This window comes from Neophocaena asiaeorientalis, unplaced genomic scaffold (genome assembly GCF_003031525.2).
Source record: "Neophocaena asiaeorientalis asiaeorientalis breed wild unplaced genomic scaffold, Neophocaena_asiaeorientalis_V1.1 scaffold598, whole genome shotgun sequence".
NCBI classification, from domain to species: domain Eukaryota; kingdom Metazoa; phylum Chordata; class Mammalia; order Artiodactyla; family Phocoenidae; genus Neophocaena; species Neophocaena asiaeorientalis.
Genome location: NW_020173036.1, coordinates 671797 through 690087, shown reverse-complemented (window position 1 = coordinate 690087; position 18291 = coordinate 671797). Strand labels below are relative to the sequence as shown.

Sequence of the window (18291 nt, the reverse complement as noted above, 5' to 3'; positions counted from 1 at the left end):
GTTAGGATTTCTGGATTACAAATGATAGAAACTCAGCTCAAACGAACTTAAAAGCACAAGCTAACTTAAGCTTGGAGGATGCAAGGAAGACTACAGGAAGCAGACCTTGACCTGGAATTTGTACATCCTTGACAGTCTCCATGCTTGTCTTAAATTTTTGCTTGTCCCTGTTAGAGCTTTCTGCAGGCAGTTCTCACCATGTGGTAAAAGATTGCCACCAACAGCTCTGGATTCATATATTCCCAGTTTAGCATCTCCAGGAGAAAAAACAGAGCTTTCCTCATGCAGTTTCCATGTATATACATCCAGTGAAGGATTCTGACTGGCCCTGACCCAGTCATGTGTGTCCACCCTGTGGACCAGTCACCGTTGCCAAGGAGATGAGATACCATGATCGGCCACGCCTGGGTGTTGAGTCCATCCCTGTGACCAGAGGGACAGGGTGCTATCATCGACAGCTCCTCCAGCACTGCATGGAATGGGAGAGGGTGCTTCTTCAAGGAGGGCTGGGCAGACAAAAAGAGTGGAGCCGTCCAGGCACCCAAAAGGAAAAACAAACTTCATTTACATGTTTCTCTGTTCAAGATCTTTCCAGGAGCTCCTCAAATTGCAGAAGAGTATTTGTGTAAATATAAATTCACAAGATGACACAATTTACATGTAAAATGGGGCCAGTTTTCTCACGAGGTTCATAAACCAGCTCTGAAGCAATTCTAAAGAAATTGTGACAAAATTGTTTTTAGCGTTAGCAATATTACTAGAAAAAAACACAAAGACTCCCAAGGTGTCTACTTGGAAGGACAACTTTCATTTGAGTGTAGAAGTATTATTTTGTTCTTTTTGAAAAACAAAAAAAATTATCTTGGTAATAACTAAATCAATACAAATATATTACCAAAGTATGTGTGCATTCCAGTGTAAATGTTTCCTTTTAGATCTAAGAATCTAAGGAAATGAGAATGGGTGTGAATTTGAGTTAAATATAAAGCAGGGTTTTTAACATGGGGTTTGTGGGTCCCCCAGTCTGGTTACTGTCAATCAATCAGAATCTCCTGGAGAGCTTATTAAATTTAGAGGGGACTGGGTCCCACCCCAGAGATTCTGGTCAGGTAGGTCTGGCTAGGTCCAGACATCATTATTTTCTGAATGCTTGGCAGGTGTTTTTGATCAGTCGATGAGGCTGAAAACAACTGCCCTAGGACAGTGTTTCTTGAAATGTGGGAGTAGTCATCTTGCATCAGAATCTGGAGAGTCTGTTAAAATGCAGATTCCTAGGCCCCTCCCAGGCCTACTATATCTGCTCCAGTGAGGAGCAGAGCTGTGACTCTATAGTTTAGTAAGCTCCCAGGTGACTTTTATACATTTTAAATTTGGGGGGCTTCTCTGGTGGTCCAGTGGTAAAGAATATGCTTTACAATGCAGGGGACGCGTGTTGGATCCCTGGTCAGGGAACTAAGATCCCACATGCTGCAGGGCAACTAAGCCTGTGGGCCACAACTACTGAGCCCGCGCACCTCAACGAGAGAGCCCGCGTGCCACAGACTACAGAGCCCCGTGCCCTGGAGCCTGTGTGCCACAACTAGAGAAGACCCACACACCACAATTAGAGAAGACCCACACGCCACAACTAGAGAGAAGCCCGTGCGCTACAATGAAAGATACTTAGATACTGCCGCAACTAAGACCCGACGCAGCCAAAAATAAATAAAATAAATAAATAAGTAATAAATCAATCTTAAAAAAATAACCATTTAAAAATTTTGAGATAATTATAGATTTACAGGAAGTTGCAAAGAAAGTACAAAGAGATCCTGTGTACCATTTACCCAGTTGTCCCCAATGGTAACCTCTTGCATAACTATAGTACATTATCAAAACCAGGAAATTGACATTGGTACAAACCATAATACCTATTCAGATTTTATCAGATTTACATGCACTTGTGTATGTGTTGTGTCTGTGTGTGTGTGTAGAGTTCTATGCAGTTTTATCACATGTAGGTTTGTGTAACCGCTACCGCACAGCTAAGATACAAAACTGTTCCATCACCACAAGGCTCTCTAGTTTTACCTTTTATAGCCATACCACCCCATCACACACACACACACACACACATCCCTATCCTTTGGAACCTACTAATGTCTTCCCAATCTCTATAATTTTGTTATTTCAAAAATGTTATATAAATGAAATCATATAATATGCAACCTTTCTAGATTGGCTTTTTTCACACACATAATTCCCTTGAGATCTATCCAAATCATTGCATGCTTCAATAGCTTGAGGGTTTTTTTGTTGCTACATAGTATTCCGTTGTATGGATGTATCACAGTTTGCTTTACCATCACCAGCTGAAGAACATTTGAGCTGTTTTCAGTTTTTGTTTATTACTAATAAAGGTGCTATGAATGTTCATGCGTATGTTTCATGAGAACACGAGTTTTCATTCCTCTAGGACAAATGCCCAAGAGCACTATTGCTGGGTCATATGGTAAATACACGTTTAGTTTTATAAGCCACTGCCTAACTATTTTCCAAAGTGACTGTAATGTTTTATGTTCGTGTCAGCAATGTATGAATGATTCGGTTTCTCCACATGCTCATTAGCATTAATGCTATTTTTTAAAAAGTTTTAGCCATTTTGAGAGACGTATAGTGAGATCTCATTGTGGTTTTAATTTGCATTTCTTTAATGGCCTAATGATGTTGAACATCTTTTCATGTGCTTACTTGGCATCCATGTATCCTTTTCAGTGAAATGTTTGTTCATGTCTTTTGCCCATTTTTTAACCAGATTTTTTGGTTTTTAACTGTTGAGTTTTGAAAGTTCTTCATATATTCTAGATGTGAGTCCTTTGCCAGATGTATGGTTTGCAAATATTTTATTCCAATCTGTTGACTGTCTTTTCATCTTCTTAGCAGGTCTTTCAAAGAGCATTTTTTTTTTTTTTTTTTTTTTTTTTTTGCGGTACGCGGGCCTCTCACTGTCGTGGCCTCTCCCGTTGCGGAGCACAGGCTCCAGACGCGCAGGCTCAGCGGCCATGGCTCATGGGCCCAGCCGCTCCGCTGCAGGTGGGATCTTCCCGGACCGGGGCACGAACCCGTGTCCCCTGCATTGGCAGGCGGACTCCCAACCACTGCGCCACCAGGGAAGCCCCAAAGAGCATTTTTTTATGACATCCAATTTATTGATTTATGTCTCTTATGGATTGTACTTTTGGTGTCAAGTTTAAAAACTGTTTGCCTAGTCCTAGATCCCAAAGATTTTCTCCAAATTTTTCTAAAAGTTTTGTTTTACATTTAAGCTCATGATCCATTTTGAGTTGATTTTTTATATAAGGTGTGAGGTTCATATTTTGGCCAATGTATTGGCCAAATTAAAAAAAAATTCTATTATGACTTATTCCAAAAAATCTTTTTGTGTATCACTTTTTATAGCATCATTTTCTTAGTGGTTACATAAATGTACATGCTTAATTTATCACTATCTACTGGTATCAGTGCTTTACCACTCTGAGTAACATGAGGAAAACTTATTTTCATTTTGATCCCTTTATCCTCTTAGTTTTAAAATATAATTATCTTAAGTATTTTCTCTAAATATATTGAACACCATATCAGATGGTGTCATAATTTTTGCTTCAATCATCAAATTTAAGAAACATAATTGTTCACCCACTCCATTGTTCTTTCCTTTCCTTTCTGAAGTTCCAAGATTTCTTCTGTTATCATTTTCCTTGTTTGGAGAACTTCCTTTAGCCATTCTTTTTGGTTTGGGGGGGGTGTTTTTTGTCGTTGTTGTTTTCCTTTTGGCTGCACGCGGGCTTTCTCTAGTTGCAGCGAGTGGGGGCTACTCTTCGTTGCGGTGTGTGGGCTTCTCATGGCGGTGGCTTCTCTCGTTGCGGAGCATCGCCTCTAAGTGCGCAGGCTTCAGTAGTTGCGGCACGTGCGCTCAATAGTTGTGGTGCGCAGGCTTAGTTGCTCTGCAACATGTGGGATCTTCCCAGACCGGGGAGCAAACCCGTGTCCCCTGCATTGGCAGGCAGATTCTTAACCACTGCACCATCAGAGAAGTCCCCTTTAGCCACTCTCGAAGGGTAAGTCTGTTCGTGACAAATTATCTTAGTTTTCCTTCATCTGAAAATATTGTTATTTTCTCACCTTTCCTGAAGGATATTTTCACCAGATGTAGAACTTGTGGTGGACGGTTTTCTTCTTTCAGCATTTGAAAAATGTGTCAATTCCTTCTGGCCTCCATGGTTTCTGAGGAGAAACCTGCTCTCCTTTCATTGGTGTTCCCTGTAAATAATGTTATTTTTTCTCTGGCTGCTTTCAAGATTTTTTCTATTTTTTAGTTTTCAGAAGTGTAGTTATGATGTGTCTTGGCATGAATTTCTCTGGGTTCCTCCTACTGGGGTTCACTCAGCTTCTTGAATCTGTAAGTTTTTGCCTTTTGCCAAATTGGAGACATTTTCAGCCATTCTTTCTTCAAACCCAGGAGACATTTTAAGTTTGAGAAGCATTGCTCTAGAGTGGGCTTCAAGGGTCCAAGAACCCCTCAAATTTTATCTGAAAATGCTGTGAATGTCCATTTTTCTTATGAGAATGTCCACAGCTTTCACTAGATTCTCAAAAAATTCCATGACACGCCCCATAAAGTTTACAGAAGCATCGGTTTATGGCCTTATTGGGTTATTTTTGGTCTTCTTGGCTAAAACCAATTCTTAAAAACTAGTTAGTATTCTTCCTCCTCCCACATCTGTTGAATTCCTGTGTCCCAAAGGTTTCTCTAACCGTTCTGGGAAATATGATCGCTCAGATGAATATTTCTGAGTGCCTGACATGTGCCAGACAAATATTTTTTCCCCCTAGTTAGTGAGAAGCGGAAGAGTTAAAACATTAAAGACACTTTTAGCTCATGAGAAGTTTCAAGTAACTAAGAAATCAAAGTAAACTTTGCTCCTTTCATGTCGTGTGACTTTGTTCCTTACTGGTCTGAGCTGGATGTGCCAGCGATCACATTACATCCTGAAAATATAATTCCATATACAGTACTAAAAACGTGGCATTATGCGGTGGGCCCACTTGTCGTCACTCTAGTTTGCTTTATACGGTTGGTAGCCAAGCGCACATAGTTCCTCCAAGCGGTCTTGTCCCTGGATAACTGCACAACTGAGGCGTCTGCCTGGTACACCCTCAGTCACCTTCGCCACCCACCTTCCTGGAGTAACTCTCGCTCATCTCTCGGAACTCACTTTAGGAAGCACCACCTCTAGGAAGACTTCGTTCTCTCTTCTCCAGGGGTTGAGCTGGGTGTGTCTCCAATGTCACCCATGCTTGCCAGATGTCACAGTATGTGATGATTACCTAATTGTCACTGCCACCAGACTGTGAGACCCTTGGAGGCTGTGACCGCATGCTTTTGGGCCCCAGCACTTTTGAGCCCCAGCACTTGAATAAACATAACGTGTCCTTAAGCGCAGCTCCCTGTGGGAATTCACCACCACCACTGACTGGCTAAGCCTTTCCTCCATTTCTTCATTAGTGTTGTAAGTATCTCTTGAGCTCCTTCACAGGCAGGTGTAGCAGGATTCCATAGATGTTTGTGGAAGGAAAGTTGGTGTTAGATCATCGCAGCTCTGCTCTTCCTCAAGCTTAGCCATGCATTTCCTCATCTTCTCCACACCTTTACCTCCTATTTATCTTTTATCCTTCATTCTAAGCCACTGTGAATTCTTTTTGGAAAGGAGAAGAGGGCAGATAAATACAACACATTTTAAAGTCATTTTTTTTTCCTCCCAGGTACTATCTTGGTCGTCAGATGTTTATCGTTATCTCTGACCCGGACATGATCAAGCAGATACTGGTTGAGAAGTTCAGTAACTTCACCAACAGAATGGTATGTAACTTTCTTTCTTTATATGGATGGATGGGGAATCATTCCAAGATGCAAGGACCGCACATCACATCTAACAGGGATGTGATTGGGCCTTCTGTAGGGTTTAGATCAGTTCAACTCAAAACTGTGCTCCCCAGTGAATTTGAGTTTTCAAAAGGGATGTATAGGACGCTACAGAAGAATGGCATTTACGTTTAAGAGACGCTTCAAGAAAGCTAAACCTCAAGAGGAGTTGGGGCTAATAAAATTCTAAAACCGGGAGGGTTTTGAAAGCTGTGTTCAAAGCTAGAGGAATCCAGAGAGTCAAGTGACCTCAGACAAGTGACCGAGGAAGACCGAGCAAGGTTAATAAACATCAGAGGGAATGCAAGATATCAAGCTTCCCGCGCTTACATCCTTCCCAGAGAGTATAAATATCTTAAGGCTGGAAAAAGAAGACAAGTAACATTACAAGGGAAATTCATCCCCAAGTAACATGTCTCTAACCCACTAAAGGATGTACATATTCCATCTTTTTTTGAAAGCACATATCCTGCTTTTTATCTTTGATGAGAAATCCCAAAGAATCGAAGAGGTGACAGAAAATGGCAAAGCTCAGTGCTGTCCATATTTCCCAAAAATGAGGAGATGAGAATTCTAGCAGAGATGATCAATAACTTTCATGCTGATTTTTGGAAAAAGTCTAAAGGGAGTTGATAGATAGTTGCTTGTGAGAATTCAGAGAATCACTGTGCGCCAGCCTTTTTTTTTTTTTTTTTTTTTTGGCAAATTAAACTCATCTTCCGTTCTTATAGGAGTAACCAGCAGTTGCTGGTTATTTGACAAACTTCTGCACACTTGCCATATACACCAGGCACTGTCCAGGTAATGATTAGAAAGAGATAGAAAACTCAGTCTCGTCCTTGAGGAGCTTATAGTCTAATGACAGAGGCAGAGAGGAAAGAGACCAGTACAATACGGTACGGTGAGCATGGAAAACACTGCACCATCCGGGATGGGAACCAGGAAAGGCTTATTAGACGTAAGGTGACTGGGACTGAGTCTTAAAGAAATTAGCAGTAGCCCCCTAGCTTTCTGTACTGGTTGAGCTGTCCAGAGTGCGGTGGTTTTTTTTTTCCCTCATTAACTTTCACAGGAACTTATGAGACTGGTACAATTATCATCTCTATCTTACTGGCAAAGATAGTAAGGCTCAGGCTAAGTGACAACCCTGATCACATGACTAACAGGAGGAAGATTAATAGGGTTTAGGTGCCATCTCCCAACTCAAGTCCAGGGCTCTTTCTACTGTCACTATTGTAACAGCTGCCTAGGTGACATCTCTGGATTATCAAGGTTTCATTGAGTAATTGTTACTCGCCCAAAGCACGCTCATCTTGCGGCCCCAGAGCACCACGCACACTTCCCGGCACCACATGGCCACTAGAAGGAGGTGATCTGGGAGGGGGGGATCGCCTGGCCTGCTAACTCCTCCATCACCTCAGAATGGCTGAAGGAAATACAGAAGCTTAGCCACTTCTCTGCCTCCGTTTGATTCTCTCCCCAAATACTCTGCTGTTACTTCCGTGTTCAAAGTCCCTTGAAGGTTTTTGTGGCTTTGGGATTTTAGAGACTGAGTCTGATGGTTAAAGGCAGTCATAGATTGCTGCTCCCCCAGACTCAGCAAGGAAGGTTGATTAGAGAAACAGAGGAAGCCAGTGAGTCAAGGGCCCTGACCGCCAAGCCGCGTGCTGGTAGGCATGGAAAGCAGTCCAAGGGCTGCCACGGTTCTTGGCCACGGCTGAGCCTCTGAGCAGTGAGATGGGACACGTCAGCCATGTGCCTCCGTACTGTCATGTTCACATGACATCCAAGATGTAACCAAGGTATAAGACCCCTCGAGCTGACCTGGAATAGAGCTGCTCTCGGATTGATGTCCCAGGGGCAGACACATTCTCAAAATACACGCTCAGGCAGAGGGGACCAAATCAAGCTGCCCAGTTTCAGTCCATTTCTCCTCCAAACCATGTGTCTACCGTCCCTATTTTTCCCCACCCCCTGACTAAGATCTCTAGGCCCCCACCTCCAGAATGTGGTTCTAATTTCCTCCTTTCACTCAAGACAAAGTTCAAGTTCCTCAGGTGAGATTTAAGGGCCCCTATAATTTAGATCCATTACATATGCTCCCACCTCAGCCCTCACTGCTCCCCAGTACAAGCAGTCACCCCAGCTGGAGCGGCCTCTCCATTCTCTCTGCAACCTCTCCAAAAGCCCTGCCCCAGTGCCTTTGCTCATGCTGACACCTCCGCTAGAATTGGAGACAGCACAGCAGCGGGTCTTATATTTACTAGCAATGTGAACTTGAGCAAATTACTTCTTTAAGCCTCTCATTCTTCCTTTGGAAAACAGGGATATGCTCTGCCTTACTAGGCTGTTGTAAGGCTAAATGAGATTATGTGTATAAGTCCTGCTTTACACGCAGGCGAGACAAGTTTTCACCGTGCATTAGCTGCTATTGACAAGAAGATCCTCCACTTCTCCTACACCCATCCGAACCCTTGGTATTCGTCCAGATTCTCCTCAAATTCTGCTCCCCCCATGAAGCTTTCCCTACCTCAACCCTCATTTACTTTTCCCCTTCTCTGAACGCTAACAGCGTTGACCATCTGCACCATTCATTTTCACAACCGCTCTCATCGTGCCTTCTACTATTTACCATGAATGAGTGCACGGCTTTCACCCTAACTTGATTAACTTTAAGCCTTGTCCTTCTCTTTTTATACCCCAGGGCCCAGACACATAACGACTACTCAGTATCCGATATATTCTCGTTCAAGCAGAATTGACTCTCCATCAACTTGACATTCTCCCCAGAAGAACTAGGTAGTACCTGGAGATTCAATATGTACATCCTCTTGTAGGTCATTCACAAACATGTAAAAAGATCCATCAAAGATAAGATCTCTAGGAAACCCCAATGTTTGTAATTTTCCATCTGGGAATGTAGCCACTTATCCTTAGCTTTGTTTATGGTCTTTAAGCCAATCCCATATTCATGAGGAAACAATGCTTAGTGACTCAATCTTCAAAGAACCAACTTTAGAGTGGGATTTTCTCACAGGTTTTGAAAGTCAAATTACATTGGGTTCTGTGGTTCCCTCTTATCCATATGCTTATTTATCTGCTCAAAGAACTCAAGGAGATTAGCGAGGCATGATTTTTTCTTCCTGACACCATGCCACCTTCCCTCTAATAAGCCATGTTTACCTAAGTGTTCAGCGATTCAGCTTTATTATACGTTCATTCAGTAAACATTAAACACTTACTCCATGCAAGCTTCTACCAAATGGTCCCTTGTGAGACAGAAAATACCTCAGCATATTAGTTTGATACGTGAAGTGAAAAGGAACTTAAATAACGCATGATTTCATTTTCCAGCTGTAAGAACCCATCTCTGCTCACAAATCTAGGCCTGACTTATGTGTGCCCCCGACAGCCTATGGAGAGTGGCTGGGATGGGGAAGCTGGGTTTAGCTCTGAAATTTGGTGTGACCTGTAGGCATCCCACGAGGGACTGACAGAGCACACTGGCTGGAGTTGGGACGACACCACCGGGAACTCCCTGACATAAGTCAGTATTGAGCAAATACTTGAATTCAAAAATTGTTGAATGACATATTTTTTTTCCAATTCAAGAACACCGGGCTGAACAGACGCTACGGCTTGGACCCAGGGTGGCAGTTCCTATATCACGCTTCCCCATTCACATTTTCGAGGCGCTCAGTTCCATGGAACGTGACTGCTTTCTCTTGCCCGTTTTCCGAATGGACCCCTTGGGCCTCTATCACTGCCCTCAGCACTTCCTCAAGTTGCTTCCAGTGGTGCAACCACAGTTTATCTGTAAACCCCAATCAGTCTCCTTAGCATGGATAGAACCTCAGTTGCCCCAGCACCTCTGGACTTGGCTATTTTTATGCAGATATTTTTAATTAGCTCCTCTTGCTATCGGGTACTCAATGAGGCCATGCAGGCAGCTCTTTTTTTTTATTATCTGCGGAAACTGGAGCTGGGTCCACTTGATTCAGCAGAAATGGTCCTAACCAGCAGTAGAACGCTGTACTCCTGGCCTGTCATTAAGGCCCAAGTTGGGAAAGCCGTGGGAAGGGTGCTGAGAGGTAGGGAGGCCTTTGGCCCACGTTGGGTTGGTCTAGTTGGATACGGGAATGGAGAGGGGTGTGTTTGATCACTAAACCTGCTGCCAGGAGCTCTGAGCCCTGGTCTGAGATGAGTATGGCAAGAAGGTCAGGCAGCAGGCATGCCCACTGCCAGGTTCCATCACATGTTTGTGGAGTGGAGTGGAAGGTGGTGGTCACCCACGTGTGGGGTGAGATGCCAGCCCTCAGGCCCTCACAGGCAACATGGGGGTCAACTCTCCAGGCACCGGTTCACACCATCGACTCACATCTAAAGCCACGTGATAGATTTGGGGAGTGGTTTTATTCAGAACCCCCAGGGCCTGGCTCCCCAGGTACAACCTCTCCAAGGCTACTTTCACCCTCTCAGCACACGGATGTCGGAATCATAGGACGAGTTCCTGTGAAACCATGCAGCACTTGCACTGGCAAAGACTGCTAAAGTACTGAGGCAAATATGGCACTGGAAACCTTATTAGCCCCTGTGCCTGCAGCAGTGCCCCATCCCGGGGGCAGAAGCGCAGCTGGTCACAGAGCTCGGGAGCCAGACAGACTCCACCTGGGGCTCCAGATGGATCGGGCCACCCGTGCTGGACCCCCAGGGACCTGCCCGCTGCTACCCAGAAGGGACAGAGGGGCCTCAGGAAGTTAGCCACAAATATGCCTCGCCCACACCTGCAACAAGTCCCTCTCCATCAACAGCTTTTGAAAACTAACTCATCTAGAGTTTCTGGTCCCCTTTCTCTTAAATAAAACATCGAGTAAAAGAAAACATTCTGGTTTTCAAATGGGTGCAGGGAGATTTAAGTGAGAATGGTTTGGCCCATGACTTAGGGAAGCTCTCGTCACTGCATTCAAAACCTGACTACTTTTTTCAGCTTTGCATTTCTTTTTTTTAAAATAAATTTACTTATTTATTTATTTTTGGCTGCATTGGGTCTTCGTTGCTGCGCGCGGGCTTTCTCTAGTTGTGGCGAGCAGGGACTACTCTTCGTTGCGGTGTGTGAGCTTCTCATTGCAGTGGCTTCTCTTGTTGCAGAGCACGGGCTCCAGGCACGCGGGCTTCAGTAGTTGTGGCACACGGGCACAGTAGTTGTGGCTCGCAGGCTCTAGAGCGCAGGCTCAGTAGTTGTGGCGCACGGGCTTAGTCGCTCCGCGGCATGTGGGATCTTCCCAGCGCAGGGCTCGAACCCGTGTCCCCTGCATTGGCAGGCGGATTCTTAACCACTGCGCCATCAGGGAAGCCCCTCCTTTTTTTTTTTAACATCTTTATTGGAGAAGGGTCAACTCACATGATGGGTCCACAGCTCCAAGAGGCAGAAGTTCTTACTTAAAAGACCGAACATACTGCAGAGAATCAGAACCCCAGGTGTGCAACCTCATTTGCCTGACCCCTGTCTGTTTTGAGGCAGGTCTCATTGTTTTACGTGAAACATTGTGCTGTGCACTGGAAACCCTGCAGCCTGAGCTGGGAGCTTCTCATCCCAGGATGGGCTGCCCACAGATCACTCAAACCTCCTGTTCAGAATTTCCGAGAAGTGGGGTACAGGCTCTAGTGATAGGGGCTCATCGCTCAAGGCAGGTTATTTTTAGTAGTTATTTAGACTACTGGGAAGTTCTCCTTTAGAGGAGCTGGAATTTTCCCCATAGCTCCCACTATTGAACCTAATTCTACCACCCAGGGTCAAAAAAAAGAGCCAAATCTCTTCCGTGTAATACGCATTCAATAGATATTTTTAAAGTACAGACTAAGGACCACTATCTGATCTTCCAAGCCTTCTCTTTCCAGCTACGCATTCTAAAATCTGTCAGACTGTCCCCTCACCAACCGACTGCTCTTCGGAAATGACCAGCTTGCCACTTTCCCTCTTCCAGTATCGTATCTAGAAATGAAAATAGGTTGGTTACTCTAACCAATGCTTCTGAAATCTTCCATCAGAGAATGAAGAATTCTAACGGAAGTTGTAGGCTGAAGGGAGAGTATTGTCATGGCAAGCTGGTGAGGGAGACAATGCTGACATATTGCACAAGGGCTGGATTTGTCCTCCAAGGGCAAGATAAAAACTATCATGGAGCCAATCCTTAGGTCTATAGGACAGACACAAAATCCAGTCAACCTTGACTCTTATCTTCAATTTCCTCTGTTCCATCAGAAGCCCATAAACCACCACCCAGCTTTCCTTGGAGCAAAATGCTTTAGGACAGGTAGTGTGGCAGAGGACCGGTGTTTGCCAGTATACAAAATGTACCATTTCCTCCTTTGATTCTGGAACCCAAACAAATGGGTTATATTCTAAAAATTCCACAAAACCACAATTCTGTATAGTGACCACAGCACTCCTAAAGAATTTTATTCTAAATATAGAGAGGTATTCCTCTGCAGAAAAAATATCCCAGCAACTTGGTTCTAATATATAATTAAGTCCCCCCAGATACTTTGCAGTTACGTATTATAGGTTATTTTGAGTGTTCATATTTTATCAGAAAATTATCATTTTCCTCTGAACAGGAGTTTTTACAAGGCTTTTGAGTTAACGGTGGCTGGCTTCATGTTTCAACTATAATTAAAACAGTGAAAAGAAATAGCAAAACCGTATATCACATGCAGTTCTGAAGAATGCTTTGTCCTCCAGTCCCCCTACTTCCCCTCACCCTGCAGCCCTGGGGCTCAGGGCTCTGAACAGCTGTGAGGGCCCCCAGTTTTGACCGTTTGGTGGGAGTAGGTGGTCTTAGGAAAGAAGAGACTGGCCTGGGAAGAAGGGATAAGGAGACCTCATTTTCTGTGTGCTTCCAGACTCAGCTGGACTGTCTCCTCCTCAGAGAAGGCTTCCTGGCCATTTAATCCCCTATCATTTTCTCACCTCGCTGCCCTCTCTCCCCCTTCATAACACCCACTTTCCCATGAAATGTAATGACAGCTATTTGTTAGTTTAGGACGTAACTGTCTGCTTCCCCACTAGACTATCAACTCATTGAGGGCCAATGCAATGTCTTCTTTATTCAGCACCGTATAGCCAACTTCTCGTGTATATTAGACATTCAACAAACATTCGCTGAATGAGAAGAATGAGTGAATGAATGAGTGAAAGAACACAGAAACATCATGACAGGAAGGAGTTCTCTTGGAACAGCTCTGTTGGGGCATGCTTCTGAAGGACTCTCTTTTTCCCCTTTCCCTCTCCTCCCCCCACCCCCAGGCATATTCCAAAGACCCAGACACGAGTCTGTGAACTCCTGGCCCAACGTAACCAATCCAACCACACAAAACCCCTTGCCAAAATAGTTCAGACATGAAACTCAATCCCAGGAAAGACGACCCCACCTCCAAGAAGCCAGCTGTTGGGTCCTCCGGGAAGCCCCACTCTGCAGGGGAGCTGCAGAACACACAGACGCCGCTGAGTTATTTACAGTGATAACCACAGAGTAACAAGATAGAATTGGGCCAGCGGCGCTTCCCCATCTGCTCCCGGTGGGTCCTCGGCCATGGATCTAGAGACCATTGTCCATGAGCCTTTATATTCTGTACATCCTTGCAAGAGAAGTCTCCTAATTATTGGTCACGCATGACTTGAACCAGAGGGTTTATTGTGGACTGTATTGCCACCCAGGCGTCTTGGGCTCCCTTGTGTCCTAACTCTGCTTATCGCTTTCCACCAGGCATCAGGTTTGGAGCCCAAACCGGTAGCCAACAGTGTCCTGTTTTTACGTGACAAAAGATGGGAAGAGGTCAGAAGTGTCCTGACGTCTGCTTTCAGTCCTGAAAAGCTGAATGAGGTAAGACCTGGGAAACGCAGACTCTCTTCCATAAAGAGCAGGTTTCCTCTCTCCAGATTATGATGGGAGCCGGTTCACTTTGCGTCACTTGTCCGTTGCCCCGCCCGCTATGCCCGTCAAACCTCCCTATTATCCCCAAAGCACAGGAGACTGTACTGGAGTGTCTGCCCTCTCTCCAGCCTTCCGCAGCCCCAGTTGCCATGAATCTGTAGTGAGTCAGCAAGCGCTCAGGGCACTTCTGCTAAATCCCAAGGCTCTGCCCCGGGCACTTTGGGGGCACCCAGGAGAAAACTGGAGGGGCCTCCTCAGACTTCCGCGTGTGACGGATCGCCTGAGAGTCCTGTTAAAAGGCAGATTCGGATGCAGTAGGTCTGGGGTGGGGCCTGAGACTCTGCATCTCTGACAAGCTCCCAGGTGCCGTGGATGCTTCTGAACAATGAACCACACTTTACGTAGCAAGGAACTAGAGAACATCTTGAAATGAAGGTGAGCTTTGAATCAAGTCTGAAATAGGGAAGAGATGGCTGTGGATACGAGGATGTCCTTGGGCAGAACTCTTGGGAGGGGGGTGGGCATGCCCAAGTTAATCTTTGTGGCCAGGTCAAAGGGCAAACTCTCATTTACAAGATGCTCTTAAACCCGGGGCTGCCGCCTTGCCCCACCCAGGGACCCACCCTTCCCTACCAGCTGTATAAATAAAACGTACTGTTTGTCCTGCTTCCTGACCAAGTTCTCTCACACCTGATCCTCACTGATGGCCCTCATCTGGCTTTGATGCCTGTTCTGAATCCTGCAACAGCAACAGCTCATGACTGAGCCCTTGAGCCCTTCTGATGTGACGTGGCTGAAGGGTTGCCTCAGTGTGAGTCCCAGATACATGGGCAACTCCAGAGCAAGTGCCCTTCCAGAGCCAGCCACCACATCTAGCTGTTGCAGAACGCCTGGCCTTGGAGTGGCCTGTCTTCAGTTCAATGCGTGAGAGCTACTCTGAGCTTCAACTCAAGGTGCTCACCCATATGGTCCTGCTGAATTCCTCTAAGTCTTCTGAAGTCCCCCAGAAGAGGAGAGGGTTCCAGACTTCATAATTAATCCCATCCAAGTAAACTCAGAAACCAGAGATCCTGCCCATCCTCAGTGAGGTTTTTCTGTTTTCTTTCCTCAAGGCGGTTTTGATTTGTGTTTCCATACGTAGCCTTTACATAGCCAGCTAACACTCACACAGCTCTTACCATGTGCCAGACACCACTGTAAGGCTTCCTGTTCGTATTAGCATACTTAATCTTCACCACATCTCTGTGAGGTAAATACTATTATCAATCCCATTTTACAGATGAGGAAACTGAGGCCCATAGAGATTATGCGCTTCACGTCACATAGCTAGCAAGTGTGGCAAAGCCAAGGTTAGAACCCAGTTCCAGAATGCTCTTAAGCTCTCTGCTTGACTGCTTCTCCCATCTTGTCCTGAAGCTCCCTAGGACTGTCCTAGGGACTGTCTGGAGGGTGGTGGAAGGGAGATGAAGCAAATGGAAACCTAGGGGTATCAGAAGCAACACTCCTCCATTTGCTGCCTAAGTTTGGAACCAATTGAGGTATGGAAACAGGTTTCAGACAGAAACCTCCTTTCTCACTGGTAAAGCTGTTTGAGAAATACAGCCTGCCTTCTGGTGGTGTGGGCTTGCTAATGCTTCACCCGGAGTGGGCAACTGCAGCCTCCCCGCCCAGGAGGAGGGTAGCCGAGAGGGCACACTAACATGCCCCCCCCACCCCGTCCCCCCAGGGCTGGCCCACGCAGGCTCAGTTCCTTCTTTGCACGCCTCGGCCTGATAAGGGAGGGCAGGACCCAGCCTTCCTCAGCCTCAGGTACACACTGGAGTCATCTGGGGAGCTTTGCAAACCATTGCTGTCTGGGTCTCACATCTAGATTAAATTGGTTTGGTTTGGAATGCAGCCTGGGTCTGAGGGGATTTTACAGCTCCCCAGGTGATTCTGATGTAAAGCCAGAGTTGGGAACCGCCACTGGTAGAAATTACCCACAAGGAAACATGAGGAGGGGGGTATCCTGCTACAGCTGGAACCAGGAGCCCTGCTCCACAGTTAGCCCTGTTATATACTGAGGTTTCATGTGAGAATTTGTTTGAACGAAGGGCCTGCTTCTTTAAAAAGTTGTAAAGCATTATTTGGGTCACCTTTATTACACCTAGTCACTAAAATGCTAAGTTAACCAAAAGGGGAAGGATGGGGTGGAGAGGTAGGTAAACCGTGGGTTGACATAAGGAGCTCCAACACGTTGCATCCCACTTCTTCATTTGTGAGTAAACAATGACTTGACAATGCTATAGATACAGAAAGAATCTTATCATTTGTTAAAAAATAAATTGATGAAGGGTATCTGATTTTTTTTTTTTAAGTAAGAAAGGAAGTTTTCTTGACAGTGAAAAGAAAAAAAAAAAAAGAATCTTATCAGGGTCTAGATTTCTTTAACACCCTACAGGACATACTCCAGAAACTGATACAGCATCATTGCCCAAACAAATTCAGGGCTCCTGAAATCCCAAGCATTTTCTCCTTTTGGTTCAGAAATCAAATTCTTAGTGCCTGAATTAGCTGCAGAAAATAGAGTTCCTCCAAGTGGTTCATAGCACTGAGATGCCTAGTAGCCACAAATAAGAGGGAGGGGGAAGGGAGGGGGAGAGAAATATTCATAGACAGATGCCCTGGGTTTTGCTTCAGATCTAGCTCATTGTTTAACATATTCTACAAGTGAACTTAAAGCTCCATTGGAAGTCATCTTTCTACTCAATATAGTTCAATTTAGGTTCTTGGGTTTCAGTTGAAAGGACGCCTTTCCGGTGCAGAGTTAGTCACCTTCGTCCCTACCTGTGGAGAACCTAGACCTGGTGAATTTAAGGTGTCTGGGAGGCATCTAAGTAGATGCATCAGGCAGAAGTTGGCTGTAGATATGGAGCTCGGGAGAGAAGGGTAGGAAAGATGGTCATCAAAAACACAGACAGGGGGCTTCCCTGGTGGCGCAGTGGTTGAGAATCTGCCTGCTAATGCAGGGGACATGGGTTCTATCCCTGGTCTGGGAAGATCCCACATGCCGCGGAGCAACTACGTCCGTGAGCCACAACTACTGAGCCTGCGCGTCTGGAGCCTGTGCTCCGCAACAAGAGAGGCCGCGATAGTGAGTGGCCCCCGCTTGCCACAACTAGAGAAAGCCCTCGCACAGAAATGAAGACCCAACACAGCCAAAAATAAAAAAATAAAAACACAGCCAGGGGCCACGGGGATATAATATACAGCATAAGGAATATGATCAATAATACTGTAATAACTTTGGGGACAGATGGTTACTAGATTTACTGTGGTGATTGTTTCATAATGAATGCAAATGTCACACCAGTACGTAGTACACCTGAAACTAAGGTAATAGTGTACATCAACTATATTTCAATTTAAAAAAAAAAAGAAAATTTTTACAAGAGAGAAAACACAGGGCTTCCCTGGTGGCGCAGTGGTTGGGGGTCCGCCTGCCGATGCGGGAGATGCGGGTTCGTGCCCCGGTCCGGGAGGGTTCCGCGTGCCGCGGAGCGGCTGGGCCCGTGAGCCATGGCCGCTGAGCCTGCGTGTCCGGAGCCTGTGCTCCGCAATGGGAGAGGCCACAACAGTGAGAGGCCCGCGAACCGCAAAAAAAAAAAAGAGAGAGAGAAAACACAGACATGGGTGAGGTCGCCCCAGGAGTGTATATAGCATGAGAAGAGGGCTGGGGAGAACCATATATAAGTGAGGGGCAGAGGAGAGACCTACAAAGATGACTTGGGAAGAACAGCTTGAAACTGAAGTCCAGGAGAATGTGGAAGGGAAACGCTTTTCAAGGAGGAAGGAGCAGACAAAGGTGTTAAATGCTGGTTAAAAAGAAAGGAACATGAGGACTAAAAAATACATGACAAAGATAATAGTTTTCAAGGGTTAAGCCAATGTCTGTGTGTTTCATGCTCCATAAATCATGTCCTGGATTTTCTCTCCCCCACTGAATCATTGCTTCAGAAGGAGGCGGCAGTGGGCAACTTCCAGAATGAGGAGGTCTTTGCTCAGTTTTGCACATGAGGCTTTCCTGAGCCCTACTGAGACAATGGTCTTGGAGTTGGGAGCTTTGTTGGGAGTGAAAAGTTTTCCTAATTCCTAAAGCAGCTCTCTTTGTATATGAAGAGCAGGGTTTGAGGCTCTGAGCAAGGAGTGTTACTCTACACCAAAGTGTAGACCGGATGGAGGATCTTCCTATCCTACGGAAGATGGGTGGAGGGGAGAAAGATGGGAGGGCTGGTTGCCAGACATCAGTTGCCAGACGTCAGTGTCCTGACTGCCTCCTTCTCCAGCGCCCGGGACCCTCCAAGTTTCTGGATGCTTCCCTGGACTTTAACCTCACATTGGCTTTCTCTTTCTAGT

General features: G+C 45.5%; 1 protein-coding gene across 2 annotated transcripts in view; it reads left to right on the top strand.

Moving 5' to 3' along the window:
• Positions 1-18291, top strand: part of TBXAS1 (thromboxane A synthase 1) — a 150452-nt gene that overhangs the window by 62274 nt on the left and 69887 nt on the right. For both annotated transcript variants that reach the window (XM_024742512.1, XM_024742513.1), the window contains 2 exons: positions 5803-5899; positions 13729-13845. In XM_024742512.1, coding sequence (XP_024598280.1) covers positions 5803-5899; positions 13729-13845 — 214 coding nt within the window. The remainder of the gene's footprint in view (positions 1-5802; positions 5900-13728; positions 13846-18291) is intronic.